The 14,842-nt window shown below is 35.5% G+C and overlaps 1 protein-coding gene and 1 non-coding gene across 3 annotated transcripts in view; both read left to right on the forward strand.

The window, feature by feature from the left end:
• Positions 1-14,842, forward strand: part of MRPL3 (mitochondrial ribosomal protein L3) — a 40,949-nt gene that overhangs the window by 13,580 nt on the left and 12,527 nt on the right. For both annotated transcript variants that reach the window (XM_055295458.2, XM_063610757.1), the window contains exon 6: positions 1,960-2,020. In XM_055295458.2, the coding sequence (XP_055151433.1) occupies positions 1,960-2,020 (61 nt within the window). The remainder of the gene's footprint in view (positions 1-1,959; positions 2,021-14,842) is intronic.
• LOC129492426 (small nucleolar RNA SNORA58) lies at positions 10,371-10,507 on the forward strand. Its single transcript, XR_008660875.1, has one exon. It is a non-coding gene; the product is annotated as a small nucleolar RNA SNORA58 (small nucleolar RNA).

The raw sequence follows: 14,842 nt of genomic DNA on the forward strand, positions 1-14,842 counted from the left end.
AAATTCAAAGATCATTGTTCACAGGATGGCATTCATGAAAAATAGCCAGGCTCTTGCTTAGATAGAAGAACTGGAGAAAATATAACAACAGAAGGGACCGACCATAGCACCTCAGTGTAAAGATTCTTACTTAAAATTTCCAAGATATTTTGCCTAATTCGTGGACTGTCAAAGAGTAAAGATTTGGCATATGATTATATTGGCTCATATGGTTAGCAAAATATAACATTTTGATGTCTGAACTTCAGAAAAGCTTCCTGATCTCTGAACTTGAGTTCTGACAAGAAGACAGTAGAATGCTGTTTTAAGATTTGGTATTTAATATCTGAACTAAACTGCTTTAAGTAAAATACAGTTGCAGTAGGCTTTTATTGGTGTGACAGAGGGTCAGCCTTGATATAAGGTAGGATTAAAAGTATTCTTGAAGTTAAGATTTTGCAATTTTAAGGCAAGGTAAATGGAATTAAACAAATAGAAAAATTAGTGGAGGTACTTGGGCCATTGTATATTAGAATAGTTTATAATGGAAATACTTTAAATATAAAGGGATAGTTCTAAAATATATGGTTGTGTATACAGTTCTGAAGCACTTTTTAATATTCTCTTTGGTATTAACACATCTAACTTTCTTAAACTCTTTGTTTATGTTTATGATAAAGATAAAATTAAGCCACATTAACTTTTGCTGTAGTTCAAATCATACAAAATTGTTTTTGGGGTCAAAATGGTCCAAAATCAGCAATTCAACCTCATAAAAGGTCACTTAATTTATTTTTAAAAAATTAATACTATTTTTGATTGGCAAATCATAATTATATACATTTATGGGATACAGTGTGATGTTTTGATAATATGTAGACAATGTGGAATGATTAAATCTCTATATTTTCTTCATTCAAGGTTTTTCTCTGCCTGTATAAATCCAGGTTGGGTTATAACTTAAAGGAAGCCCCCCCCCCCGAAATCTTACAGCAGTTTGCTGCTTGTATTAAATAAAATATAACTATAATCAACTTTCAGTTACATTCTGTACTACAGTTCTTTCTGCCATTTAAAAAAGTGTATCTTATTTGGTAATGTTTATTTTTCACCAAGATAATAAATTTCTTGCTGTCAGGGGCTGTGTCTTATGTTCTTATATTCTTGAATTTCTAGCTGCACATATTTGTAAGTGCCCTATAAATGTTTGCTAATTAATTGCCAAATAGTTCTCATAAATGTTACTTTCAAGTTTATGTAAACAATATTATGAAGGGCTTTGATTCATCACAAAATTTAAACCTTTTTAAAATAACATTTCCCAAGTACATTTAAAGTAAGACTTTATTTGCATACAACTAGTTTTGTAAACGTTTCTATATAAAATTTAATAAGAGTATCTATAAAGGCAATTTTTCCTATTCTAATTATCTAGGCATGAACTGGAGAACTATATTGTGTTGGTACAATGAGGAGTTCACCCAAAATCTGATATGTAGAGGCTTTATATAGATGTCATACATACCATGATCATTACACACCATATGAGGGACTTGGGTTCAAGTAATTGTTTCCTGTTTGTCCAATGGGTGCAAGATATTTAATGAAGCCCCAACATTTTTTAGTTATTCTTGTTTTTGTTTTCCCAATGTGAAAACAAGAAACATATCTTAATTTAGTATACTGTTATTCACTAAAACAACCAAGAATCATCAAATTTATGTGTTTGACAGCAAGAACACTGTGTTGTCATGGGAATCACTCATTTCAAACAGCACCACTTTTGGTCTCTGTGAAGTCAGTCAAAAGACCTATTTGTTGAATAATTTCATTGTTTGGATATTTCTAATTGCAGAAGAGAATCTCTTACCATTTTTGAAATCAGATAGCTAGAAGCCTTCCTGGATATAGTTTATGTTGAATAAAGTTGTTTCTGTGCTGTCAAATTTCATATTGATTTTTCATTTTCTTTTCATAAAGGCACTCCTCTTTATGCTGCTCACTTTCGTCCAGGACAGTATGTGGATGTTACAGCCAAAACGTATGTCCTCATAGCGAGTTCTCTTTTCCTTTTGTTTTCATCTATTAAAAGAGAACAGAGTAAGTGAAAGAAGTACAGTCTTTCAAGTCAGTGAATAAAGGATAAATATATTTCTCATTCTGAATTCAAATCTTTCATGTTGCCTATTATACTGGTTTTTAAATTGTGCCAAATTAATTGTATGTAAAGAGTTCACATCAGGTTATAGCTTTTATTTTTGTTTATTTTTTAATTATACTTTAAGTTCTAGGGTACATGTGCACAACGTGCAGGTTTGATACATAGGTGTATGTGTGCCATGTTGGTTTCCTGCACCCATCAACTCGTCATTTATAGTCGATATTTCTCCTAATGCTATCCCTCCCTCAGCCCCTCACCCCTGACAGGACCTGGTGTGTGATGTTCCCCGCCCTGTGTCCAAGTGTTCCCATTGTTCAGTTCCCACCTATGAGTGAGAACATGTGGTGTTTGGTTTTCTGTCCTTGCGATAGTTTGCTCAGAATGATGGTTTCCAGCTTCCATGTCCCTGCAAAGGACATGAACTCATCTTTTTTTATGGCTGCATAGTATTCCATAGTGTATATGTGCCACATTTTCTTAATCCAGTCTATCATTGATGGACATTTGGGTTGGTTCCAAGTCTTTGCTATTGTGAATAGTGCCACAATAAACATATGTGTGCATGTGTCTTTATAGTAGCATGATTTATAATCTTTTGGGTATATACCCAGTAATGGGATTGCTGAGTCAAATGGTATTTCTAGTTCTAGATCCCTGAGGAATCGCCACACTGTCTTCCATAATGGTTGAACTAATTTACACTCCCACCAACAGTGTAAAAGCATTCCTATTTCTCCACATCCTCTCCAGCATCTGTTGTTTCCTTTTTAATGATTGCCATTCTAACTGGCATGAGATGGTATCTCATTGTGGTTTTGATTTGCATTTCTCTGATGGCCAGTGATGGTGAGCATTTTTTCATGTGTCTGTTGGCTGCACAGATGTCTTCTTTTGAGAAGTATCTGTTCATATCCTTTGCCCACTTTTTGATGGGGTTATTTGATTTTTTCTTGTAAATTTGTTTGAGTTCATTGTAGGTTCTGGATATTAGCCCTTTGTCAGATGGGTAGATTACAAAAATGTTCTCCCATTCTGTAGGTTGCCTGTTCACTCTGATGGTAGTTTTTTTTTGTTTGCTTGTTTGTTTGTTTTTGCCATTCAGAAGCTCTTTAGTTTAATTAGATCCCATTTGTCAATTTTGGCTTTTGTTGCCATTCCTTTTGGTGTTTTAGACATGAAGTCCTTGCCCCTGCCTATGTCCTGAATGCTATTGCCTAGGATTTCTTCTAGGGTTTTTATGGTTTCAGGTCTAACATCTTTAATCCATCTTGAATTAATTTTTGTATAAGGTGTAAGGAAGGCATCCATTTTCAACTTTCTACATATGGCTAGCCAGTTTTCCCAGCACCATTTATTAAATAGGGAATCCTTTCCCCATTTGTTGTTTTTGTCAGGTTTGTCAAAGATCAGATGTTTGTTTCTTCAACATAAATGATAATTTCATTTCTTTTGATGCCTCAGTTTTCTCCTTTTTGTTGCATGATAATTCTGCAGAGATTATTCTGACTAGGAACCCTCTGAAAAATATGCCATTGTTTACAGATGCTCTGGGATAGGTTTGTAATCACAGAGATTGAGCCAGAGCACCTTTTATCAAAAGAAACTGGGCGAGTGCTAGTATCACTTTCCTTCACACGGTTAAGATGCATTCTTCCTAGTTTCAAATATAGGTCATTGCAAAAGCTGCTGGCTGCTTTAATAACCTTCATTTCGCTGTTTAGAAATGAAATGTGGGATAGATTGGTAGTAAGATGAGTCTTCTTTTTAAAGAGATTGTAAACCTGTCCCCCTTTTTTTTCCTGCTTCCTGATTATCATGAACTTGTTCCTAGTTACAAGAACCCCTGAAATCACTGGTTCCTTGATAACTCTGTTTTGCTTTCCTTTGGCAAGAACTCAAAATATTGGAGCTTAAAAGCTTTGATTTGGTTAGTTGGGGAAATACGTGTGTTGTAAATCAGATTATTTTACTTGTTAATTTTTGAATTAATGCATATAAAATGCCACATAGTAATTTTGTTAATTTATACACAGTTAATGTGTGAATTCCATTATGTGTTTTATACAATATGAGATATTCAAAGAAACCATGCAAAGTCAGAGGCCTTTGTTAACATTTGCCTTGTGGCTGGACTTGTGACTAACTTGGATTGGAGCTTAGCTTTTCAAATGCCTATCTTCAGTGAATGCTTTCATCTCATATGCTTCTGTTTGGTTTCCTTGCCTTCTTTAAAGTGATTTTTAAAACTTTAGCTGCCTTCTTGTAAGCATAAAGTAAAAGAAGAAAACTTGTTTTTTCGTAAGATCATTTTCATAGAAAACAAGATTGTGTAAAGCCATGCACCAGCTTCAGGATTAAATAGCTGATAAGAATTGGGGGACAACCAGCCCTGGAATTTAAAGTAGTGACAATCAACTCTAGAGAAGTGAGGACCTCCATTTGAGAAGATCACCACTATTATATGGGCTACAATACAATATTCTGTTTAACTTTTACTGTGTTAACAGTGGGGCAGGGTTTTCCTCCCGTGTGTGTGCATATCTTCATGAGGTATTTATTACTTATGTGAGAATGAATTGGACTTTATTTGACCTTTTGCTAAATGTTACCAATAACTATAGCTCTTGTAGCTGACATGTTGTTATTGCCTTAAGGTGCTTTTAATTTTAAATGCTTGTAAATTTATAGGATTCATTGTCCTTCTCATCTGGAACTGTTTTGAATTTCCTCTGAGTGCGGCATTGTATTCCCAGCTGCATACACCCGTAGTTGCCGCTGCCTCTTCTCTCTGCCACTGACTTCCCACTTGTGTACATGTACACATACATGTGCATACGTTTGCTTAACTTTTTTTTTTCTTTTTTAAACTCCTCTCTCTTATTTCCTTAATGCATTTTGGAACTTTTGGGCTCTATCTTCTGGATATTAATCCTGTTAGAAGGGTGAACACTAGGGGAACAATATGTGCAGTGCCATGGTTAAGGGAGTGATGAAAGGACATGGATTTATAGGTTGGAGCAGTGGTTCTCATGCTTGAGTGTGCTTTGTAATTTCCTGGAGGTTCAGTTGAGCACAAATTGATGGACCCCACCCACGGAGCTTCTGATTCTGTAGGTCTGGCGTTAATACCTGAGAATTTGCATTTCTACCAAGTTTCCAGGTGATATAGATGCTGCTGGTCCAGAAACACACATTGAGAACCACTGGACTGGAAAATAGAAGCTCATCAGTTAAACCACTTTTCCTCCTCACTCCTCTACCTAGCGCAGAATTCAGAATGCCTTTCTTTCCTTAACTCTGCTTGAATTATAACATATAAACATCTGTTTAAAAGCAGGCAAGTTTAATGTAATTAAAATAACATTGCCAATAAAAGTGGGTATGTGTTACATTTTAGTTAGCATAAAACTGAAAACTAGTCTGTTTAGTAATTGGCTTCATTATCTTTTCATTAGAAAAGAGAAAAATCTCAATCCCTAATTTCTTAATTTTTCTCATGCTGTAATGTATTTTAATTATCAATCTCCACTTATATTTTTAGTACTAGATTTCAATGGTTTTTACCTTATACCTTCAACTTTAATTGCTGAGTTAAATGTACTTTAGAAATAACTAAGAAAATTTTTTATAGGAACAAACACTGTCTGCATTTCAAGAAAATAGTGTTAGAAGAATCTGTCTACCTCAGGAATGGAATTGTCTGCAGACAGTTTTTTAAAAAGTGGCCAGTAACCAACAGTAACAGCTTCTTGAAGATATACTTACAATTTTTAAGTGTTCCTTTTAAAATAAAATTTTGTTAGGAAACTTGCTTACATGAAAGATACATTGTGTTTACCTATACTAATGTTGGTTATAATTCTCTAGATAAATAGGTAAATTTACCAGTGTCACGTTAGGGTGTGAGGTGAATATATAATTTACCAGAATTCATTTTAATTTTTACTTGTAATATCAGCAGTAGTTTTTCATCAAAAGGATGGTAGAAGACAAATTTTATTTAGATTGTATGGGGAAGATTTTTACATCTAATAAATAAAACTGCCTAGCAGAACATTTTTACTTAGTTTTATTATACTATCAATAGATAATGAAGCCCAGTCTTTGAAATATGGCAGTTTATGTAATTCATTCCAAATAAAATCTTTAAACTAGCATGTATCATGATGTCTTTTCTCCCTGCCCCTACCCTGGCTACATTTTTAAGGTTTATGTTCTTGTTCTATAGTAGCAATTATATTCCATTGTAACTTTTAATAGATGATGGTTTAGAGTCTAACATTTTCCCATTCTTTCAGTCTCGATTTTGAAGAGGGAACAACTATAGATAATATATAAATAGTGAGTAAGCTGAGGTATGACTGTTAATTCTATTCCCAGCATAGGATGTTTAGCCCATTTTTTTTCTGTTGAATTCTAGTGGTGCTTATTATAACTTGTAAAAAAAAAAAAAAAAAGGAAGAAATGAGAGAAGAGTGAAACAAAGAACAAATAAAAAGAAAACTAAAGATGCTTTCTGCTGTGTTTAGGGAGCAGTGTTAGGTGTCTGCCTGAAAGGACTTGAAGGACAGAGATGGTAGTGATGCATTCATAATAGCATGGAGAGACACTTCCTGCTAGGTGTCTTGTTGAACTTTGAATTCATGACAGCGCATACCTGAAGTAATTTTTCTCCTGGTTATCTGTAATTTATTTATTTACTTAAAATTTGAAGTCAGAAGACTTCAGGTACTTAAAATATTTTTTCTTTCTGAAAGAAGGACAATTTAAAAATCTTGTCTACAAGTCTGGGCTGATTAAAACAACTCATATTTTCAAGAATAATCTTACTACTTTACAGTTGTCGGTGCCCTTTAAATTCTCATTACCCTTTGGTCTCAAAACAGAAAAATAACTACTTGACAATGTTATCATTAGTAATAAATTTTTTTTTTTTTTTTTTTTTTTTTTTGAGATGGAGTCTTGGTCTGTTGACCAGGCTGGAGTGCAGTGGCATGATCTCGGCTCACTGCAAGCTCTGCCTCCCAGGTTCACGCCATTCTCCTGCCTCAGCCTCCTGAGTAGCTGGACTACAGGCAACTGCCACCACGCCCAGCTAATTTTTTATATTTTTAGTAGAGATGGAGTTTCACAGTTTTAGCCAGAATGGTCTCGATCTCCTGACCTCATGATCCGCCTGCCTCAGCCTCCCAAAGTGCTGGGATTACAGGCGTGAGCCACCATGCCTGGCCAGTAATAAAAATTAAGGGGAGTGCGGTGGAGAAGATTAGGTATTGGAGCACCTTGGCACATTTAGTGAGATTCAGTTAGTTTGGATTCTTTCATTCAAATACCAAAATGTGTAAAGAAGTATTGTTGCCTACCAAAGTCTTAAAGGTGTTTAAACTGTCAAAGAGTAAAGACTCTGTGGGCTGTATACCTAGCCCAGTACACTGTTGAGTGAAGAGTGTCTGCATACTGTCAGAAACTGCCCACAAGCTCATTGTTCTAACTGGTAGATGTTTGTTGTAAACTGGAAGGAGAAAGCAAGGTATGTGCTGCCTTCAGGATACAGTTGCTGTGCTGTCCTGTACATTTTCAGTTTTATTTCATTTTTAACAAGTAACTTTATGTACTAGTTATTCAAAGCAGTATGTTTTTAATGTATTAGTGAAACAATTTTCAAGATGAGTGATTAAACTATAGAGAGAAATAATCTCTGTAAAAATTAATCCCTCTTAAATCAGTCAAAATGAATGATTGGAGAGTGGTGTGTTGGGGTTATATTTAGTTGTTTTGTTGGGTTAAAAATTTTATTAGTGGTCATCTATAATTGCCTCCCTATTTACAAAGCAGCATGTTTTTACTCAAGCTCAGCAAAATTAAGGCCTAATAAGAGGCAATGTAAGGTGGTAGCTAAAAGCACGGGCCTTTCAGTAGCTCTGTGACCTAGATAACTTTCTTAATCTCTTTGCTGCTTCATTTTTAACATAAGAATAATTGTAAATGTACTTCACAGCCATATTACAAAGATTGAATGACAGTGCATAGAAAGCTCTTAGCTCAAGGCCTGGCACGTAATAAATGCTCAGGAGTATTAGCTACTATCACTATTACTGATGTTGCTGCTTTGTAATTAGTTTCAATTTTAAAAAGAAAGATCCATGTTTTCCTGAATAGAAAATATCTTTCGAAATGAATAGAAAACATGACGTTATTAGGAATTCAATTCTGGTGTTTTCTAATACATTAAGTTTTGCCTTTATATTTTATGTAACAAAGTAGTAGCTTTACAAAACACTCCAGGTGATTTTAAGATCACATACTATCTATTGTATCTGGAATTTACAGAGTAATGAGGATGCCCTTGAAATGACTTCATGCCTCTCCGATTTGCTGGAATATTTTAATATTTTTCTTCTAATCTGTTTCTTGAGAGGCACTATGACCTGGATTGAAAGTGTGGCCGGATGCTTCCATTTCCAGGGATTTGATTTTGGGCAAGTGGGTTAACTTGTGGGGATTTCGATTTCGTTATCTTTAACCTGAGGGTCTGAGGCTAAATGGTTTCTAACGTTTTTTTCAATTCTAACAATCTGTTTCCAAAAAATAATTCCTCAGTTTTCCAAGTGTCATAACTCACCCTTATCTATACTAATGAAGAAATAATACATGACAGTATATTCATAGCTCATGGCAATATGGCTTTCTAATCTATTGAAGAACATTATATGGCTGAAGACCTTCAGAAAATTTGTGTCCTTTCATGATATTGTAGAATTGTTTGTGTTTTCTTCTTTGAGAAGAACAGGGTGTGCCCAGGACAGCAAATGTGGTGTTCTGGGTTTATTTAGTGCAGTTGGGAAATTGAAGGAATCACTGCACATTTGACTCTTTGTACTATTAAATGAGCTAGATTTGATGTCAGAAAAGCCGTAAGCAGTGCACTCCTCGCACTCTTGTTGATAAAAATGTTCCCAGATATTGATGGGAGGTTTATGCTTTTTAGACAGAAATCATATACCTGCATTTCAGGTCATGCTGTCACAAATTCATCTTAAAGAGTTACAGCTATACTGATATTCCATGCCACCTTCTAACTCTATGTGAATGGAACATAAAGCAACTGGAAAATTCCAACATGACTGACTTGTGGGCTCAGCAGCTGTTCATCACTGATCAAGTAGGTTTAGACAGCAACACTGAATTGGGTAGAAATTGACTGCCACACTTTACAGGGATCTTCAGTAGAGATGCTATGTGGAAATGCAAGTAAGTAGGAAACATCTGGGTGAGTTTGCTGAAATGAGGAGAAGCTGTGATAAAAGATTAAAATGTTTGTGCCATATTAGTTCATCATGAGTTAAAAGCTAATCTTGAGGGAGATTGTCAACTAGCTAATAAGCCTTTTATATACATATAATATGTTTTGGCAAAAATTATTCTTTTTTGTTTATTAGAATGTTTTGTTTGTTTTAAAACTAAGAACATTTGGATAGTTTGAATCTAAAGCATAGTAAAGTGATTATTATATCCTACGAGAATTTCTTTTGATGTTGATTTAGACATTTTGCTTTCATATTCAGTAATACTTTATCACAGTTAAAAAATTTTATCTTAAATCTTTTTTTTTTTTTTTTTGAGACGGAGTCTCGCTCTGTCGCCCAGGCTGGAGTGCAGTGGCACGATCTCGGCTCACTGCAAACTCTTTCTCCCGGGTTCATGCCATTTTCCTGCCTCAGCCTCCTGAGTAGCTGGGACTACAGGTGCCTGCCACTACACCCGGCTATTTTTTTGTATTTTTAGTAGAGATGGGGTTTCACTGTGTTATCCAGGATGATCTTGATCTCCTGACCTCATGATCCGCCCGCCTCGGCCTCCCAAAGTACTGGGATTACAGGCGTGAGCCACCATGCCCAGCCAGATTTCATCTTAATTCTAATCTGTTTTATAGGTTCATTTCAGCTTGGTGTTGATTTTAGCTAGAAACTCAGGTGAATCTCCATTTTCCTGTGAATCTCCATTTTACCATAACAGAGAAGCTGATTTTTAAACCAGTAATTTCTTCACCTTCCCACCCCCACTTCTATTTATTAAATTTTAAAAATGTAGCCTGATTTGGGTGTATTCTTAAAGAAGTCAAGTGTCCTTTCTCCATTTGGTACACAGTTACTGGTTTTTTGAGTGATACATGTACAAGTCACTTAAACTTCTTACAGCATAAAGAGAGAAAGTGAAAACTTAATTTGGAGGGCATACTTGTAGACCTTGCCTGACTGTGCTCATGGCCAGGCAGGGGGGACAGTGTATGCAAGAATAATTTGGAGTTCCTGCCAGCTCTAACCAGCTTCATCAGTGGCTGGATAAATTGCAGGACTCTAAACATTTCCCTGAAGAAAAAAAGAAAACTTAATTTGGAAATAGTTCTAATTGAAAAACCTCTACTTAGAGTATGGATTTTGATTTTTAAAAATTAAAAATCAAATATTTTGGGCTGGGCATAGTGGCTCACACCTGTAATCCCAGCACTTTGGGAGGCCAGAGTGGACAGATCACTTGAGGCCAGGAGTTTGAGACCAGCCTGACCAACATAGCGAAACTTCGTCTCTACTAAAAAGACAAAAAATTAGCCGTGGTGGCAAGTGCTACTTGGGAGGCTGAGGCATGAGAATTGCTTGAACCTGGGAGGTGGGGCTTGCAGTAAGCCGAGATCCCACCACTATACTGCAGCCTGGTAAACAGAGCGAGAGTCTGTCTCAAAAAAAAAAAAAAAAAAAAAAAAAAAAATCGAATATTTCACAGGTGATGCAACTTGATATTAAATACTTGGTTGTTCTTTCATGACAATAGTGGGAAGATAGACAATGTAGTATGAAGGGTGTTTGAGGCAGAAGGAACAAAATGAACAAAGGCATGGAAGAGTGGCTTGTTTAGGGACTCATGGAGTAATCTGCTATGACTAAGATTTTTCAGTGTTTGGAAATCAGGTTGGATCCAGTTATAAAAAACCTTATATATTCTAAGCTAAAAATATTACTGGGGAACCATCTAAGTTTGTTTGCTTGTTTTTTTTAAAGCAGAGTACAAATTTATGTGATTAGATTACCACCTTGGGAATTTTGCTCTAGTGGCTGTTGAAGGATCACTTGAAGGAAGAGAGATGTTTGGTTTGTTTCTGAAACACTGCAAGTGAATGGCTGAGGTACTTCCAATTGGCTATGGTTGGTACATCTGTAGAATGGGATCATAGCAAAATTCTTGCCAGAGTGCAAGATTGTGGAACTCCAGCTTATTACTAATAACTTCAGGGGTCTAAAAACTTTTTCTCAAAGAATGGGAAGTAAATATCTTAGGTTTGCAGACATTATTATGTTCTCTCTTGCCCATGAGAGAACTAACTCATTCTGCCATTGCAGCTCTAAATTGGAGATAGGCAATATGTAAATTAGTGTGCATGACTCTATCCCAATAAAACTTTATTTACGAAAACATACGGCCAGCACAGGCCAGTTTGCCAACCCCTCTTTTAAACCTTAGTGAGAAGAGAATCAGAGGCAGCAAGAGGAAAGAGATTTCTCAAAGAATATTAGGGAAGCAGGAAAACAGGGAGGAAATGATGACAATGGAAAGGAGCGGGACGTTAAGGGGTAGAGGAAAGCCTAGATTCTATTTTAAAAGATCCCATAGAAATCTAAACACCGATGTAAAGAAATTACTAAATTTTTTAGGTTGTGATAATGGTATTGTGGTTTTGTTCTTCAAAAGTATTCTTTTAGAGATCTCTACTGAAATATTTGTGAATGAAATGATAGGGTATCTGGAGTTTACCTCACAATAATCTATTGGAGTTGTCAGAGGAGAGGAACAGATGAAAAAAAATAGGTCTTGAGTCGATTATTGTTCGACACTGGATGATGGATACATGGGGATTTATTGAGTTAATCTCTCTGCTCCTGAATATTCCTTAAAACTTCCATAATAAAAAGCTGTTTTAGTAAAAGACTTGGATTTGGGATTTGGGGATTAATCTCAGAGTGAATTCCAAAGAGTAATTGGAGAGGAAGATGGATTGCAGAGAGTGGATGGTAGATGGGAGAAGGAGAAGCAGTTTGTGTTCCAGTGAAAGAGGAGGAGGGATATGAAGGGAAAAGAAGGTAGGAGAATCCAGTGGCTTCTCAAGGGAGAGACTCAGGGGATGGGAATTTTAGAGGAAGTTCTCAGAGGACACAGAATGGATGGGTTTAAAAGCAGGTATATGGTCACTCTTCACTTTATGGACATTTCATTTTATCCCCATAGACAAGTATATCCAGAATCATGCAATGAAAGGCAGTTTCTCACAAAGAAATACATGATGGATTTATATTAAAACCTGTGTGTCTGCTGGTAGGCGTTTGGGCATTTGTCACAGTATAGCAAGGGAATGCAATTCTCATAGTAAGAATCTCTAGAGATTTATAGAATTCAGTGGGAAACATTAAATTGTGCATTCCCTTCTTTCTGCAGGATTATTAGCCATACCTTTAAGCTTCTTCCCTTTTCTTCAAACCATCTTTTCAAACTAAAAGGCATGCCCATTATACAATAATTGGAAACTGTAGGACAGAAGAAAGGAGATTTAATACCCTGTCTTCCCAGGACACAGCTATAGCCAGTAACAAATTTTACTCTACTTCTCTAGACTGGGCACTACGGCTAAATAATACACAGTTTCTACCCTTCGTGCACTGAAAGTGTACTAAGGGGAAATGGACTGAGAAGCAAGGACAATAATGTTTCCTGGATTAAATGATACATCTGAATTTCTATATTTTAGTATAGATACTCAAAATAAATCCTTTATGTCTTCTTAATTTTCAAATATATCTCACTAAAATTGGGATCTCTGTGTTCTTTCCACTTTAAGCTTTCCTTTATTTGATTTTTTCTGCTATCATTAATTAAAAACTACAGCAGAAAATGGGTAAGAGATAAAATATAAAGTATGTTGTATATTATTTTTAGTAAAATGAAGATTTTATTTTATATGACCTGTGAAAACCTTTTACTTGAAATGTGTCTCGCTATGCTAAGTATAGATTAGTTCATTTCTTGCTTTTGTTTTATTTTTGTTCTCAAGTTGAGTGACAACTGAGAGTAGTATAAATACTTGAACCTCCCATGGATCAACAGGTACACTCTGTTCTCCCTAATCTGAATTCAGCCAATAATTTGTCGTGTTATTTGTGTTTTGTTCTTTTGTTTAAAGGTTACTGAAGAAGTTCTCATTGTACAGAGTATAACTACATGATGTATTCTAGAGCTAGATTGAAAAGCAATCTGTAATTAGCCAACAGATAATTAGCACTTTCAGGATACCACTTTTATCTTATAATTATTTACTCTTAAAATGAGCTAAATTATCTTCTGTAGTTCACCTGGCATGTGTTCTATTGGTGCATGCACTCATGCTCTCTTTTTAAGTTAGAGATCATCAGTTTTAAGAACACAGAAGTACCAGTAAACTTTCTACCAGGAATGGCCAATGTTGTTTACTTAGATTAGTGTTGCCAGTCTCTCTCCTTTTCTCTTTGAAGTGTTGTTTGCCAAATGATATGGTAAGTTCAAATTACTCTTTAGGTATTTCCTTTTTGTTTTTAAATTGCTAAGCACTGTACTTTCCAATTAGGTTCTAAAATGCAATGTTAAATGGAAACATTTGTTAAATTTCTAAAGCATAAAATATTTGATTATCCTCTTAGATGTTAGTTTACATAACTAAATAGTGGGTTTTTATTTAATATGTGTTATGTTTTAGCTCTTTGATCAGGTATACACATTATTTTGAGTTTTCACATCCAAAAAATTATATATACACTGTTCATGGGCTTAATGTGAAGAATGTGGTGTAAGCTACGTTTAAATTATTCTTATAAAAGTAACTTTTGACCTATGATTTGATAGTATTCAGCTGTTAAGTTGTAGATGTAATGTATCATTTTTGTTTTTAAGTTTGAGGTCTCACTATGTTGGCCAGGCTGGCCTCGCCTGACCTCAAGCAGCCCTCCCACCTCAACTTCCCAAAGTGCTGGGATTACAGGCATGTGCCACCACACCCAGCCTTATCCTTATTTTTAGAGTGGATTTTTGATGTATTGAAAACAAACTGTATTATTCACATAGGCTTTCTTCAATCCATTGCTGTCTGATAATTGTTTGCTGAATGCATAGCAAAGTCCTTGTGGAAATAAGTTTGTTTTTATAATCTTTTTCTTTTTGTCCTCTTTGTAAATGGCCTGAGCAGTATACTATATAATAATAGCTAACATTGGTGGAGTTAGGGAACACTCTGTTAAAAATATGTTGATGTTTTATCTAGTAAAAGGTGAGAAAAATCTTCATTTTAAGAGTAAAAATATGTCACATGCCTGGCATGGTGGCTCACACCTGTAATCCCAACACTTTGGGAGGCCCAGGTGGGAGGATCACTCAAGGCTGGAAGTTCAAGAAAGCCTAAGCAACAAAGCAAGATCCTTCTATCCACCAAAAAAATTAAAAATTAGCTGAGTGTGGTGGCATGCACCTGTAGTCTGTAGTCCTAGCTACTCATGAGGTTGAGACAGGAGGATTGCTTGAGACCAGGAGTTTAAGACTACAGTGAGTTATCACTGTACCACTGCACTCCAGCATGGTTGGCAGAGTAAGACCCTGTCTCTTTAAAAAAAAAAAAAAAAAAAAAAAAAA

Source organism: Symphalangus syndactylus, chromosome 10 (assembly GCF_028878055.3).
Source record: "Symphalangus syndactylus isolate Jambi chromosome 10, NHGRI_mSymSyn1-v2.1_pri, whole genome shotgun sequence".
Classification (NCBI taxonomy): domain Eukaryota; kingdom Metazoa; phylum Chordata; class Mammalia; order Primates; family Hylobatidae; genus Symphalangus; species Symphalangus syndactylus.